Source organism: Typopeltis vanoorti, chromosome 22 (assembly GCF_054136105.1).
Source record: "Typopeltis vanoorti isolate ZY-2024b chromosome 22, IOZ_Tvanoo_1.0, whole genome shotgun sequence".
Lineage (NCBI taxonomy): Eukaryota > Metazoa > Arthropoda > Arachnida > Uropygi > Thelyphonidae > Typopeltis > Typopeltis vanoorti.
The window spans coordinates 23,599,222-23,612,640 of record NC_143570.1 but is presented as its reverse complement, the minus strand read 5'-3'; the positions used below and the strand labels follow the sequence as shown (position 1 = coordinate 23,612,640).

Below are 13,419 nucleotides of genomic sequence, written 5' to 3'. Positions count from 1 at the left end.
ATTTTGAATTCTTATTTTAGGGAAATGGAACACCAGAAATAAAAAAGAGGCACGCAACGCTTTTATTCAGAATATGGCTTATAACTAACATGAATGTTGCAACTGTTACATCATCTCACTGGTCACGCATGTGTAGTGTGCACAACTTCTGAAATAATCCTTGCATTATTTTATAACTACTGTCAATATAGTCAATCCGCCAACCTGCGTGGTCGAGTGGATAGTGTACCCACTCTTCGACCAAAAGACTGTGGGTTTGGATTCCCTAGCAAGATAATCACGCATTCATGAATCCGTGATTATCTTGCTAATTCTTAGTGGAAAAGGCACCTGCGACTCTGGATTGATTATATATTATCAATCCTATACATGTCCCACTCTCTGTCCACCAGAGACAATATGAGAACAGATGAATCGATTTCGTTGAAACTTAAAATTTCATCTTTCAAACGTTGACAAAAAAACTGTCTAACCACTCTAATTTCTGTTAAATAGGACAATAAAACAACTCTCCCTTTGCTTGAATGCCAAAAAGACCGGAGTTAGTAATGAAAGTACGAGGACGCGTTCTGAAAGTTACACCCCCGACTGCGATTTATATGAAACAGATATTTCAGAAATATATATATAAAAAAGATAGTTTGAAATTTCGAATTTCGAATTTCGAATTTTCGAAGTTTCGCCTAGGATACGAAGAATATTTACTACGGTTTTCAGTTGAAGGTGAGCATGCAAATCTCATTGATGATAGAAGGGTTCCCCCCCTCTATCATCAATGTATTAATCACTTGTGTTCTTCTGGTTAATTTAAATGTTTGTGGGATGAAAAACTTTTCCACCTTCGTATGTGAGATCGACCTACTCCCCTTCGATTGAAAAACTCTCATAAAGTTTCTTCACTATACGATATTCGAAATCAAATATTTTCAGTCTTGACTGTGCTTACAGCAGTGACTCACTAGGGAAAGAATAATGATGATCAGGAAGAGAAGGAATCTGTTTAATAAATTTATCCATAGTTGATTCAACTTAGAAGTATACTTCTACGCACGTCACTAAAAGAAAAAATGTTGAGTAATGGGAAAGATGATATAATTTTGAGTGATTATATATTTAATGAAAGAAATTACGTCTGGGAGATTTTAAACTGGAGTAGTGGAAACAGAATCGACGAACATTGACAGCACTGGGTTTACAGCAGGGATCGTAGAGACATCTGTGTCTCATTATTGCTTAATGTTTTTCTTATGTTGTTCTCTTATTATCTTATAATATCCACAGTTTCGAATAATTAGGATTTCTGAGACATAAATTTCATGTAGCTGCTGCTTTTAGATACTAATACTGAGTACCAGAGTTGGGTGAAAAGAGCTGCCCCGATGTTACAACTGGCTAATAAATCTGATAATTATTTCAAAATACTAATTAAAGCGTATATTTGAAAAATATATTGACATGGAATCATACCTGGATTCGTGAAAGGAAAGATGATGGCCATTTTATGGAATCTTCAAAGGTAATTACTTAAAGCATTTTAGTTCGAAACTTATGATGGGGCAGAAAACAGCATGAATGACAATAATGCAAAAAAAAAAAAAGGAAAGAAATAGGAGTGAATACATGAGGGATTAAATTTATATACCTGAGCAGCATGAAACAGAAAGAATAATATAATCCAATAAAATGTTAAATTAAATTACTTAAATAAAATAAAATAAAATTAAATTAAATTACAAATAAAGTTAAATTGCGAAATGAATCTGAATATAATTATTTATAAAATGAATAAAAGCCCTGTAGTATACATGATGAGCTATCACTATTAATCAGGGTGTTCTGGCCGTTTCGTAATTCACCATTATATTATAGAAGAAAAGAAAAACGAAAACTAGTTGTGAGGTTTCCGTGACATATGTAGTGACTAAATATTAGGTTGAATGTATTTGATTAAGGGAAAGTAATTAATTATATTTAAATATGTGGCATTGTTATCCTAACAGATATGCCAATAGTGTGTTGCCACAAATAGTCCACAATCGAGGTATTTCACTTTAATCCATTCAGCCACAAACTACAATTAACTGTTGAATATGAGAATATGAGAAAAAAAATCTATGAACTTTTTAAATTTAATTTTAATAAGATATGTTGTTTTATCATTGTAAAAGTATTTCATAAATCCATAACCAAAAATTTACTTGCACTTCTCTTCGTATTACAGCTACTGTAAAACTTTAGTGTCATTTTTTATCATATCAAAATGAAAGCAACGTATTGTAATTTCCCAGTTAACCTTTCTAATTAAAAGTCTACTTCAAAAGCTGACCTTTGAAAATATCTCTTGGACTCTGTAAGGTCACTCCTGTATCTCATAGGGCTTTGGAAGTGAAGATTGTACTTGCAGATTTCTACTCCCTTTCCACAAAGAATTAGTGAGACAATCACAAACATCAATGCCAATGGTAAGATTTCAATCCACAGCCTGATGGTTAAAGAACGGGTAAACTATCAGATCTACTAACGAAACCGGCAGTAAAACTTAGGAAAATGAATGTATGGTATGGCATGCTAATATTAGGTTGAATGTATTTGATTAAGGGAAAGTAATTAATTTTATTTAAATACGTGACATTTTTATCCTAACAGATATGTCAATAGTGTTTCTTTTCATTTTTTATTTAGCGTATTAACTTTACTGAATTAACAGCCAACTTTACCTATGAAAACGAATTTGATTCACATCTAAGAGTCCGATGACATATTAAAAAGATTAGGAATATTAATATTTAAAAAGTGGGAAAACATAGGACAAGTTAGTAGGTTGCTGTTATTATACCCACCCGCTTAGGACAGTGAGGCGACTGCACTGTATTGATTTCATGTGTTCTTCAGTCAGTTTCATTTGTTTTGCAGGAAGGAAAAACATCCAACTTCCGCATAAAAAAACACTTAACTCACGTTCAGCTGAAAACCGAAATCGATTAAAAAGATAAATTCTCATATTACACACCATTCTTCTAAAGGTATATAAAACTGGAACGAAACATATTGCCCTGTATTCTATAAGACAAAGAATAATGGTTTCCATTTTTATATTCCGTATTTATTTCATTTTCAAGATATAAAACCGTGTATTTTTTCTGATCAAAATATTTCCGTAATAAGTACATGTATTAATGATGAATAGTTATTATTTTTTTTTAATTGTTCACTGTAGGACAAACTCTTCATCATCACAAAAGCTTACTATTTTACTACGAGACATTATTCCAGAAAATTATGATCGTTTTTGTCCGCCGACGTTTGGTAAGTTAATAAGTTATTAATAAATAAAATGCATTTGTAACTTTTGTATTACAGTTATAAAAACAGAGCAGGAATTAGCATAGTTATAGTATCATAAAATTTGTTATAAATTAGTATCTTACAATTTTAGATATAATAAATTTATACTGATTTTTAGGAATTCTTTTTTCTGTTTTTCTTAACTGAAAATCAAGCCATTAAATAGAATATATCTCTTCTTTCTCTAATATAATTTCCCCAGTGTATGTGTATATCCTTTCTGATTCTGATTTTAATTAGCTGTTAATTCTAAAGCAGTCAATATTAAAACTGGAAATAACCGATTAAGATGTAAGTTTCTTAGCCACGTTTTTTTAATTATAAATTATAATTAATTATAATTATAAATAATTTTATAATTATAATTTAACGCCTATGTTGCAAAATTCTAAAACACTCAAATTGTAAAGCAAATTGGTATATATTTTTTCCATTTTAACTTCCATTTCTTTTCATAACAGAAGTGTGGCTACATTACCCCATCACAATCTACGCAGAAACTTTCGCGAAGTTTCACAGCACAATATCAACATGAATTATTTCATTTAACTTTATGTACGTGGGCTGTTCAATAAGTAATAAGACTAATTTTACTGTGGAGAAACAACTACTCATCACAATATTAATTTCTGTGGAATCAAGAAATGTTGCTGTTTGTATTAATAAAAGAGGTTGATAGATGGCGTATACGGGCTGATGCGCCAGAGTGTCACGTGACTAAACGCAAGTGCTCATCGGCGTGCCTACGAGGTGCGACCAGTCTTCGAAATGGAAATGGAAGCGTCCTTGGAACAGCGTTATGCGATTAAATTTTGTGTGCGTTTGCAAAAATAGGCATCGGACACTTTTAACATGATACGCGAAGCTTTCCACGATGAAGCAATGTCGAGGGCAAGTGTTTTTCGCTGGCATAAAACTCTTAAGGAAGGAAGGCAAAATGTGGAAGATCTTGAACGTGAGGGAAGATCTTTAACGTCCATCACAGAGACAATGATCAACACAGCAGAGATTATCATCAAACACGTCAAAAGGAAGCGTCCATTGCTGAAGAATGGCTTCTTATTGCACCACGATAATGCAAGGCCACATATTGCTGGTTGTGTAGTGAACGTTTTGCAGAAGAACAACACAGATATCCTACCACACCCTCCATACAGTCCTGATCTCGCACCGTGCGATTTCTGGCTGTTTCCTCAGCTCAAGAAACCACTAAGAGGCCGCCATTTCGAAAGCAACAAAGCATGTGTAAAAGCTGCGGAGGCGGTTTGAAAGAACTCTCAAAAAACGGACTCTCACATGTGTTTAAGAATTGGAAGCAACGTTGCGACAAATGCATCGCGTCTCACAGTAGTTACTTCGAAAAAGACAATGTAAATGATGACGATTAAAGGTAATCTGTTTTCTGTATAAATATAGTCTTATTACTTATTGAACAGCCTACGTATATAAATATCTTCTGCAAATCGTTATATGTTTAAAAATATGAACAGGTTTCTTATATGTAGCGGAAAGAGAAAGAAAGTTTAAAATGAGGTAATTGATTTGCATCTCGACATGCGCTTCAGTGACAGTGGCTGCAAGCCAAGTCTGCTAACGTGTCGGGAAGATCTACTTAGAGGATGCCAAAAAGAAGGAACGATATTCGCAAGCTTTGGACAAAAAACCCGCATTTGATGAGTGCGCTATCTAAGCGTTTCTCCAGATGTAAGATGAGATAATAGATCAAAGTATAGGTTGTTCATACTAGCAAAACAGTAATGCAATACACATAGACAATAAAAGTGGAGACATATCATATAGCTACAGAATCATTATTCACCAAGAGATCTACACAACCAGAAAGCCTATTTTCATCAAAAAGGATTCTGGCATTTTTATAGTGTCGGATGCTTATTTTCAAATGTCATCTTGATGAAATGAAGATGTTATAGTGATGCAGTCTCAAGGGATTATATTTTATGATAATTTCCTGCAAAAATGGCTAATACAGTACAACAAACAGTACCATGGATAAGCTAAGAGTTCGATAATCTGCATGCCATTCATGGGATACAGATTATCGAAGGGGACAACTTCCGAAAATGTGATGATCGAATTCATAATATACATATAGTCATAACTAATGCAGGTTTATTTTGGAATACAAATTTGACTTTAATCATCTTGTAAGGCCCGCTCACTGCCAGATATGAATCTCAAGGCATTGGCCGAAATGTCTGGAGAGGGAGGGGGGGGGGGTCCTATGAGAATGATTTTCATTTTATCAGGATAGCGACAATTGAATCTCCTGGAGGAATAATGGTGTAATATTCTTAATATTCCAATCATATAATTTCATCACATTATTATTATTATTATTATTATTATTATTATTATTATTATTATTATTAAGGGAGACCTACAGGGAGTCAGGGATTCATCGAGGAAGGCCACATACTACACGCACCAGCTATCATACTTATTCTTGAATTCATTCACACTGCTGGCACACACAACATCCGATGCCAGTCCATTACAACCACGCACCAGCTTATGAGAGAAATATTTAGCCCTCACCCCCTTTTTTAGCGACATTCATTCTCAGCTTTCAAGGATACCCTCTTATCTTTTTCCCATCCTCCATAAAATTGAAAATTCCATAAACTGAAATCCTGTATGATCCATTCAAAAGTGTGTAAGTCTTAATCATATCATCCCTCTCTCTCCTGTTTGTAGTCTACAAATTATTATTATTAATCTAGAAATTCTTATTATTAATCTGTCATCATAATCATCATTCCACAAACCTTTTTTTACTCTCCTTTGCACTCTCCACTGTATCAGAATCACAATGGAAATTAGGAGACCAGACCTGCGTACAATAATTCAACTAAGGTCTTATTGAGGCCTTGTAAAGAGGCAAAATGACATCTTTTATCTTTACGTGAAAGTTTGTTTTAGCATTGCAAGTATCTTTTCAGTTATATTTACAACATTTGCTACATGGTCCCTGAACTTCAACTTGCTATCTACTAACACCTCAAGATCCCTAGCCTCATCAGTTTCTTCTAGCATAATCCCATCAATATAATACAACATTGGATATCTAATGACATTGAACTGATACACATTTCCCATGCCCATAATTCCAGCCTATTCAAATCATTCTGCAAGTACTGCATATCAGCACTCCTGATTTATCAATATTTAGCTGTATGTTGCCTATCAAATCCTTCAGAATGTCATTAATGTACAGATTGAATAATAGTGGACCAAGGGCTGATCCTTGTAGTACACCACTAGTTATCTTAAATCTTACAGACTCACATCTCCCGTATACCACTTTTTGATATTTGTCAGTCATCCATCTTCTTATCCACGCTAATATTTATAATCTAAACCCATATTCTCTAATTTATGCAACAATCTCCCGTGCTGTATCCTGTCAAAAGCCTTAGCAAAATTCAAACTATCGTGGTGTATTCATTTCCCTTGTCTGGTTCAATGGTAACATTGTTAGAGTGAGCAAGTTGCTAAAACATGGCCTTCCCTCAGTAAACCCACGCTGTTCATTGCAAAATAGAGATTCACTCTCAACCATTTCTGAGGGTTGAGAGTGAATTTCTGTGAATGAGGCATTTCTGAACGCGAGCTCTAACTAATTTTTCCAAAATCTTCACCACCACTCTTGATATACTGATTGGTCGATAGTTGGATACATCGGTCTTTGCAACACTCCTGTGCAATGAATGCATTACCATGCATTCTTTCCATTCCTGCAGAATCTTCTCTGTTTTGAGACTCATTTTATATAGCCTTGTCAAAGGAATCGCCAGTTCAGCTGAACACTCTTTTAGCACCCGTGCTGATATCCCATCAGTCCCTACTGGGGAATTGTCATTCAGTTTGTGCAACAGCTCTAATAGCTTTTCTGCATACACCTGAGTTTTTTCATTCAGTGAAGTGGTAGCAGTGAACTCAATGTTGCATACACTAGGTTAATAGCTTTTAGCAAAATGGACACTCATTAATTGAACAACCTCTTCTGCATCTGTCACCCTCGCGCTATCTGGATTCAGAAGAGCCATTCTTTCATATTCATTATTTCGTTTACTTTCAGCATATCGATAAAATTCTTGTGGGTTGTCTTTAGCTATCAGAACCAGTTTCTTTTCATACTGAAACTATAAATGCGGTATTCATTTAATTGAATATATCTATTAAGTGATATTACGTTTATGTTTTCGTGTTCCTATATACTATCTGGAGTACCTGTTACCCTAATTGCACATATTTAACTTTATATGTTAAACTAATTGCTCATTATCAAACAGTGCCGCCATGAGAGAGGTTAATGAAGTTGGTTGGTTGGGTGTGTAATAAAACAACATACAGTACTGTATTATATTAAGTCAGAAGTCTCCAAACAACTTCATTGGCTAAATGAGCATTTATTTATTCTTTCAGGCCAAATATTTATAAGCAAAATAAAGAATCTACTTCTTGTAACTAGGTTGTCTTTTTTAATTCTTAAAACTAGTAATTTAAACTAAGCATGTCATAGCTTAAGTGACCTGTACTATTTTATACTATTCAGTTCAGAATAGAACTATCATAACCTGAAGGTGCTTGAAATGAGGGAAAATTTGTCTTTGATGAGAAGGAAAAATAGTTATAATATTGTGGTTTAAGAAGCAACAGTTTAGTGAAAAAAGACAGAGAGGGAAGTTAGATCTATCCAAATCATAATTTTTTTAAAATATTATTCGGTGATTAAAAAAATAAACATTCATTATACATTACTAAGTATACAAGATATTTTTAAAACATCTATGCAATTTTTCGTTGTCAAAATGTTATTTCAAAGATCTATGCTAGCGTGATCATATACTGCACTGCACTACGAAACTGAGACCGAATTTCTAATTTACAGGAAATTATTAGGATCCACCAGAAACGTACTTTTCTCTTCAATATTATATACTATAAAATGTAATATTTTCAGATCGAGTGCAAAATCAAGAGAGTATTAGTAACAATATAGGTGCATATTATGCAGCTGTGTTGCTACTGTGGAATGGTCATAGATTAAATAGATAGGAGAAAATTACCGAAGTTTCTTTTAAATGACGGGACTGTAGAATATTTAGGAAATTAATTTTCATATAGAAAAACTGATGCAGGTTATCCATTCCATAGTAACCTACAGTCAATGGCCGCAGAGAGTGCCCCTTTATGGCGCACTCAAAAAAGTGACACATTCCCATTGGTTGGATTTATTTTAGGAACCCTAACTAAAACTAGTTTTAGTTAGGGTTCTTGTATTAAATATAATATAATCAACTTGTATTAATTAATACAGGTTTATTCGTGGCTTTAATACAAAATATTCGATTGGAAAAAGCGGCGATGCTTGAAGAGGGGAAATTAATAGGGAATGATATGGTAACTTTTTTTGTTCAGGTTTTAACAACATTTTAGGAGCATTCACAGACTATAAATAGCAATTCAGATGAAGAATTTTCATGGTAGTGTCTGCAGAATAAACACACTGAAGATCGTTTCACTGCAGAGTGCTATTATTAGTTGGCATGATTTTATACGATCAACATTAGGATTTTTAACGAAACTTTGGGGATCTCCTCAAAGATGGGAGCAATATTTTATTATTGTGCGAATCCGAGATTTCTAGAGGATAACATTACTGTGAAAGAAGAACACCAATAACCATTCTGGGGAGAACACTACAGTCCAGTATTTTGAATGATGGTATTAGCGCTGTTGGAATTATGTTGAGACAACTAAGGTCACCAAATGCATTGAATCTCTCAACTACATATGTTTTCTGACAGGTTGCGAGAAAGAAAAACACAATTTTCGGGATGAAAATATAATCACTTGTGTTATGAGGTTAGCTAATTCATCTTGAGTTGAAAAGCTCTTATAACAGTTATTCACAGTAGGATTATCCTCTAAGATAATGCTACTGATGACACGCTACATCGTTCTGTTTATTGCACTACAGAGAAGTTTATAGATACTTGTAGTAATTGTTGTGGCATGCCAACTTGCAATGACTGTTATTCCAAGACGCGAAGTGGTTTCTTCATTAAGAGGAATTGTGTATATGTTTTTTTTTTTTTTCAGACAGGAATAAGACAGGATTTAATTTTAGTTATTTTTTACTCATTGTAGAACGGTATGAAGATCGATATTTAATGAGTTGGTGTAGATTTGCTTGAAATCTAGTTAATATTTTAAACCTTCAGTATTTTCGCTATTCAAGATGTTAACCATTATATGCAGTTAAAGGAGATCACTGATATACAGAAAGAAGCGCAATAGGCAGAGCGCAATCTTCAATCTTAAAACACTTCAATACTAGTGAAGAAGAAGGTAGGAGCTAAAAACTACTCCTTCTCTCTCAGGCAGTGAGCAACTAGAGAGGAAGACAGATACCCAGTTACCGAATGCAAAATCATAGGGTAGGTGTTTGCTAAAAGGTCTTTATACCGGAGTACATTCCTTGGACCTAGCAGATTAAATAGACAGTTAGACACCAGATCGATCACATAATGGAAATGGTACATTATAAAAAATGAAATCAGAGTAATGAATATTCTATTCATGTGCCCTTTCGTGCTGCACAAACAACTTCTGATTTAAATTATTATTATTATTGTTATTGTCTTCCACTAGAAGACCTAAGTCCATCAAGGGTGGCCGTGTCCTTAATTACTTTAAAAGTGTTCTAGACCAGGTTCATAATTGAATAGAACACAAGTGCATCTGGGGAAAAACTAACCTCACATACACCAAACATTGAGTCAAGTAACGGCTATCACCAGGCAACAATCGAAATATGTGGCTGCCTGCAGTTTTACATATTCCGTGTTAGCCAGTGCGTTATGCGTGGAGTGCTGTACATTTCCATGATAGGGGTCTAACTGCGAAGAACAAAGAGTCCCTGATTTCCATTACTTATGGATTAAGTATACAGTAGGGAATCCTGTAACATAGTTCAATATATATTATTTAAAAGACTGTCATCGATCTGAATGGACAGCTTTTGCACAGCAGCACCTCCTACAGATTTTTTTTTATATCCTTGTGACAGAAATACAATTTGCTTTCGTGTGATATGCCATACTATTTAAACTGCATAAATAGTTCCCTTGCCAATAAACAATAAACAAAAAATTTGAGAGACGAGTCATACATGAATGTTTTCTTTCATCATATTTGTTTAGCCTGTGTTGGAGGAACTGGTAAAAAAAAAGTGGGAATATCTCTAAATGCACAAAATTTGCATTGCATTATATTAAACATGTTCATATAAATTATATAGATGATATAGTGCTATTTACAGACAAAAACTCAAAGTTTATAAGAGTAAACCCGAATAAAACTGTAAGTACTATATACATTGAAGTCATTTTTAGTAAAACCAATACAAAGCAATAAGTACAGACAGAAAAGAACGTAACTTGAAAGTGGGGGGAAATAAACTATGACACGTTAAAAATATAAGTACCTGTGAACTTTAATAAACTTATAAATATTTGTATAATCAGTATACAAATATTTATAAGTATGTATGTAAAATATGTATCTCCTCAAAGAACTTAAAATTACAGTTTTGGTGAAGAGACTTGAGTTGTTCAACAAGAAGAAGAACAAAGATTATTACTTTCAAAACAATGTTTGAAGAGAAAATAAAACATATGAAGTGAAAGGAAAACAGCTGAGGACGTCAGAAAAGAATTAAATCACCGTATTCTATTATTAATGAAAATAAATAAAACCAGTTACAATGGCATATGTACAGAATATATACTGAAGGGCTTCCGAAAATTCTCAAAAATGGGGAGAGGTAGAAGGAAGGATACCTCAGGTAACCCAAGAAGAAAATAGAAAATATAAAAGAAGCGTGCGTGACCTTAACTCTCACAGAAACTTAAATAACTTAACTCTGCATAGACTAGAGTGTAAAGTTGTGGATAATAAGAATGATATATTAGTTGGCTGTTTTACTTACAACAGAAATATAAATAACTTGGCTGCGCACTGGACTAGAAATCTATCGTTCATATGGTGGTGAAATATTAGTTAACTATTTTACAATATTTTAATGGTAGTAGGTGTCAACATTTTTAAAAGCAAGAGGCTTGGTGAAAACAAAACGCGAAAAAAAATGTTTACATTGTTATAACGCAAGGTTTCCCAAACTTTTTTTTCTCGTGGCCCGATAATTTTAATCTTCGTGACCCACCAAAATTTTTATGGCCAATCTGTTTTATTTTAGGGTAAATTAAAACAGATTTGAATGTTCATAGAGTTATCATTTATTATCATTATAATAAAGAAGCATTTACTCTTACAAAAATATAAAGAAATTAAACTAAACCCAAGTAATTTATTAATGAGAAGTGTTTTATTTATTAAGATGTATTAATGGCAAGCGAGATGAAAAAAGAATGAAATAAATTATTTAGAAACAATTATAATAATTACAGTTATTCACCGAACCCACCGGCCAAGGTACATGTAATCAGTAAATACAAAAAAATACGCTCTCTTTCGATGCTTAACTCAAACTGAACAAGTAGAGGGAGTAGGTGGAGTAGCGAGTAAAACAAACGCCAGACCGCCAAACGATTCGGCAGGTGGCGCAGTTGCCGCCGTGCAGCCTCGCCATTAGTTGAGCTACTTTACCGCGAACAAAGAGACTGTGAAATGGCGACGCAGACGAGGACGGAGCGCATTTTTCATCTCTATTAATAAAATTAATAGAGATGAAACGTAACTTGAAAGTGGGGGGAAAAACCGGTCTTGAGAACTCAACACTACAGGACATAGGCTACACTGGGGCGTAGGGTTGACCACCTTATCCTGTGAATGGTCTGAGGTCCGATGATTAACTAACCCTCGACACCGTAAGGTAATAATAGAGGGGGGAAAAGAAGATGAGATTAATAAAATTATTTATTCATTAGTCCCGATTAAAGGCTATTTACTTGTATTTTAGGGTTTCGTGAAAAAAAGAAAACCCCGAAACGAAACACTAGGTTTTCGAGAGTTTTTTTAGGCGACCCGGCATTTACAGTAGCTTTCGTAACCCGGTGCCGGGTCGTGACCCACCATTTGGGAAACGCTGTTATAACGTATTATGGTCATATCTGGCATATGTCCTGGAATAACAACATTTTAAAAGTAAACTGAGACAGAGAATAAAGGGAATTAATGTCCTATGAATATTTCTAAATATATAACGACAGGAAAGTTGTCACTTCTTTCCTTTTTTATCCTATCCACTCGATCATCCCTTCCCTAGAACGCGAATTATGAGTTTCAAAATTACAAAATGCAGAGATCTATTACAAAGATCAGAAGTCAAATTAATTTCCTCATGACAAGCCAATACTTGGGCTATATACAATCTTATGTGTTATGCCATTTTGTATTATAATAATATTTACGATATTCAACAGGAACTGAACCAACGAAAGTCGAAATCGGAATAGTGCTAATGAGTCTTCACTCCTTGGACGAAACAAAAATGGTAAGTCAATTCTATTTATTTTCACTGGCCTTCCAACCCAAATAAATAACGTCATACAGATTAGAATTTTCAATGCAAATATCGTCTCATTTTTCAAATGAAGTGAGTAGCATCCCAAAGATTCACCTTTCAGAAAACAACTTTATTTATCCCGTGAGAAAGAGAGAGAGAGAGAGAAATCGGTTCAGAAACACGCTTTGGTAGAAACAACAGCCAGTATGGAAGGACTGACGCCCTATTATTAGATTAATTAGCTTCATATGCAACCTGATACTTAGCCAGGCCTATCACAGCCAATATGCTTTGCTGTGGTAGGTCCACATCGAGGCAAGTTACATCTCCCAGGAATTCAGTTATTGATGCGAGCTCTCTCATTCTACAGTGCAAAACTTTAATATCCGCCAATAGATAAAAAGGTAACATTTTTAGAACTGCATACTTTATAAAGTTCACCTTTGTCTAATTCTAAATACCGATTTTAAATGATTTTGTCGAGTTATGATAGTTATTGTACTATGAATAATGAACTGGAA

At 34.1% G+C, this 13,419-nt stretch overlaps 1 protein-coding gene across 1 annotated transcript in view; it reads left to right on the top strand.

The window, feature by feature from the left end:
* LOC150094215 (glycine receptor subunit alpha-2-like) overlaps window positions 1–13,419 on the top strand; it is a 54,713-nt gene that overhangs the window by 6,901 nt on the left and 34,393 nt on the right. The window contains exons 2-3 of the mRNA XM_090412423.1: window positions 3,218–3,306; window positions 3,586–3,636. Of these exons, the coding sequence (XP_090268549.1) occupies window positions 3,218–3,306; window positions 3,586–3,636 (140 nt within the window). The remainder of the gene's footprint in view (window positions 1–3,217; window positions 3,307–3,585; window positions 3,637–13,419) is intronic.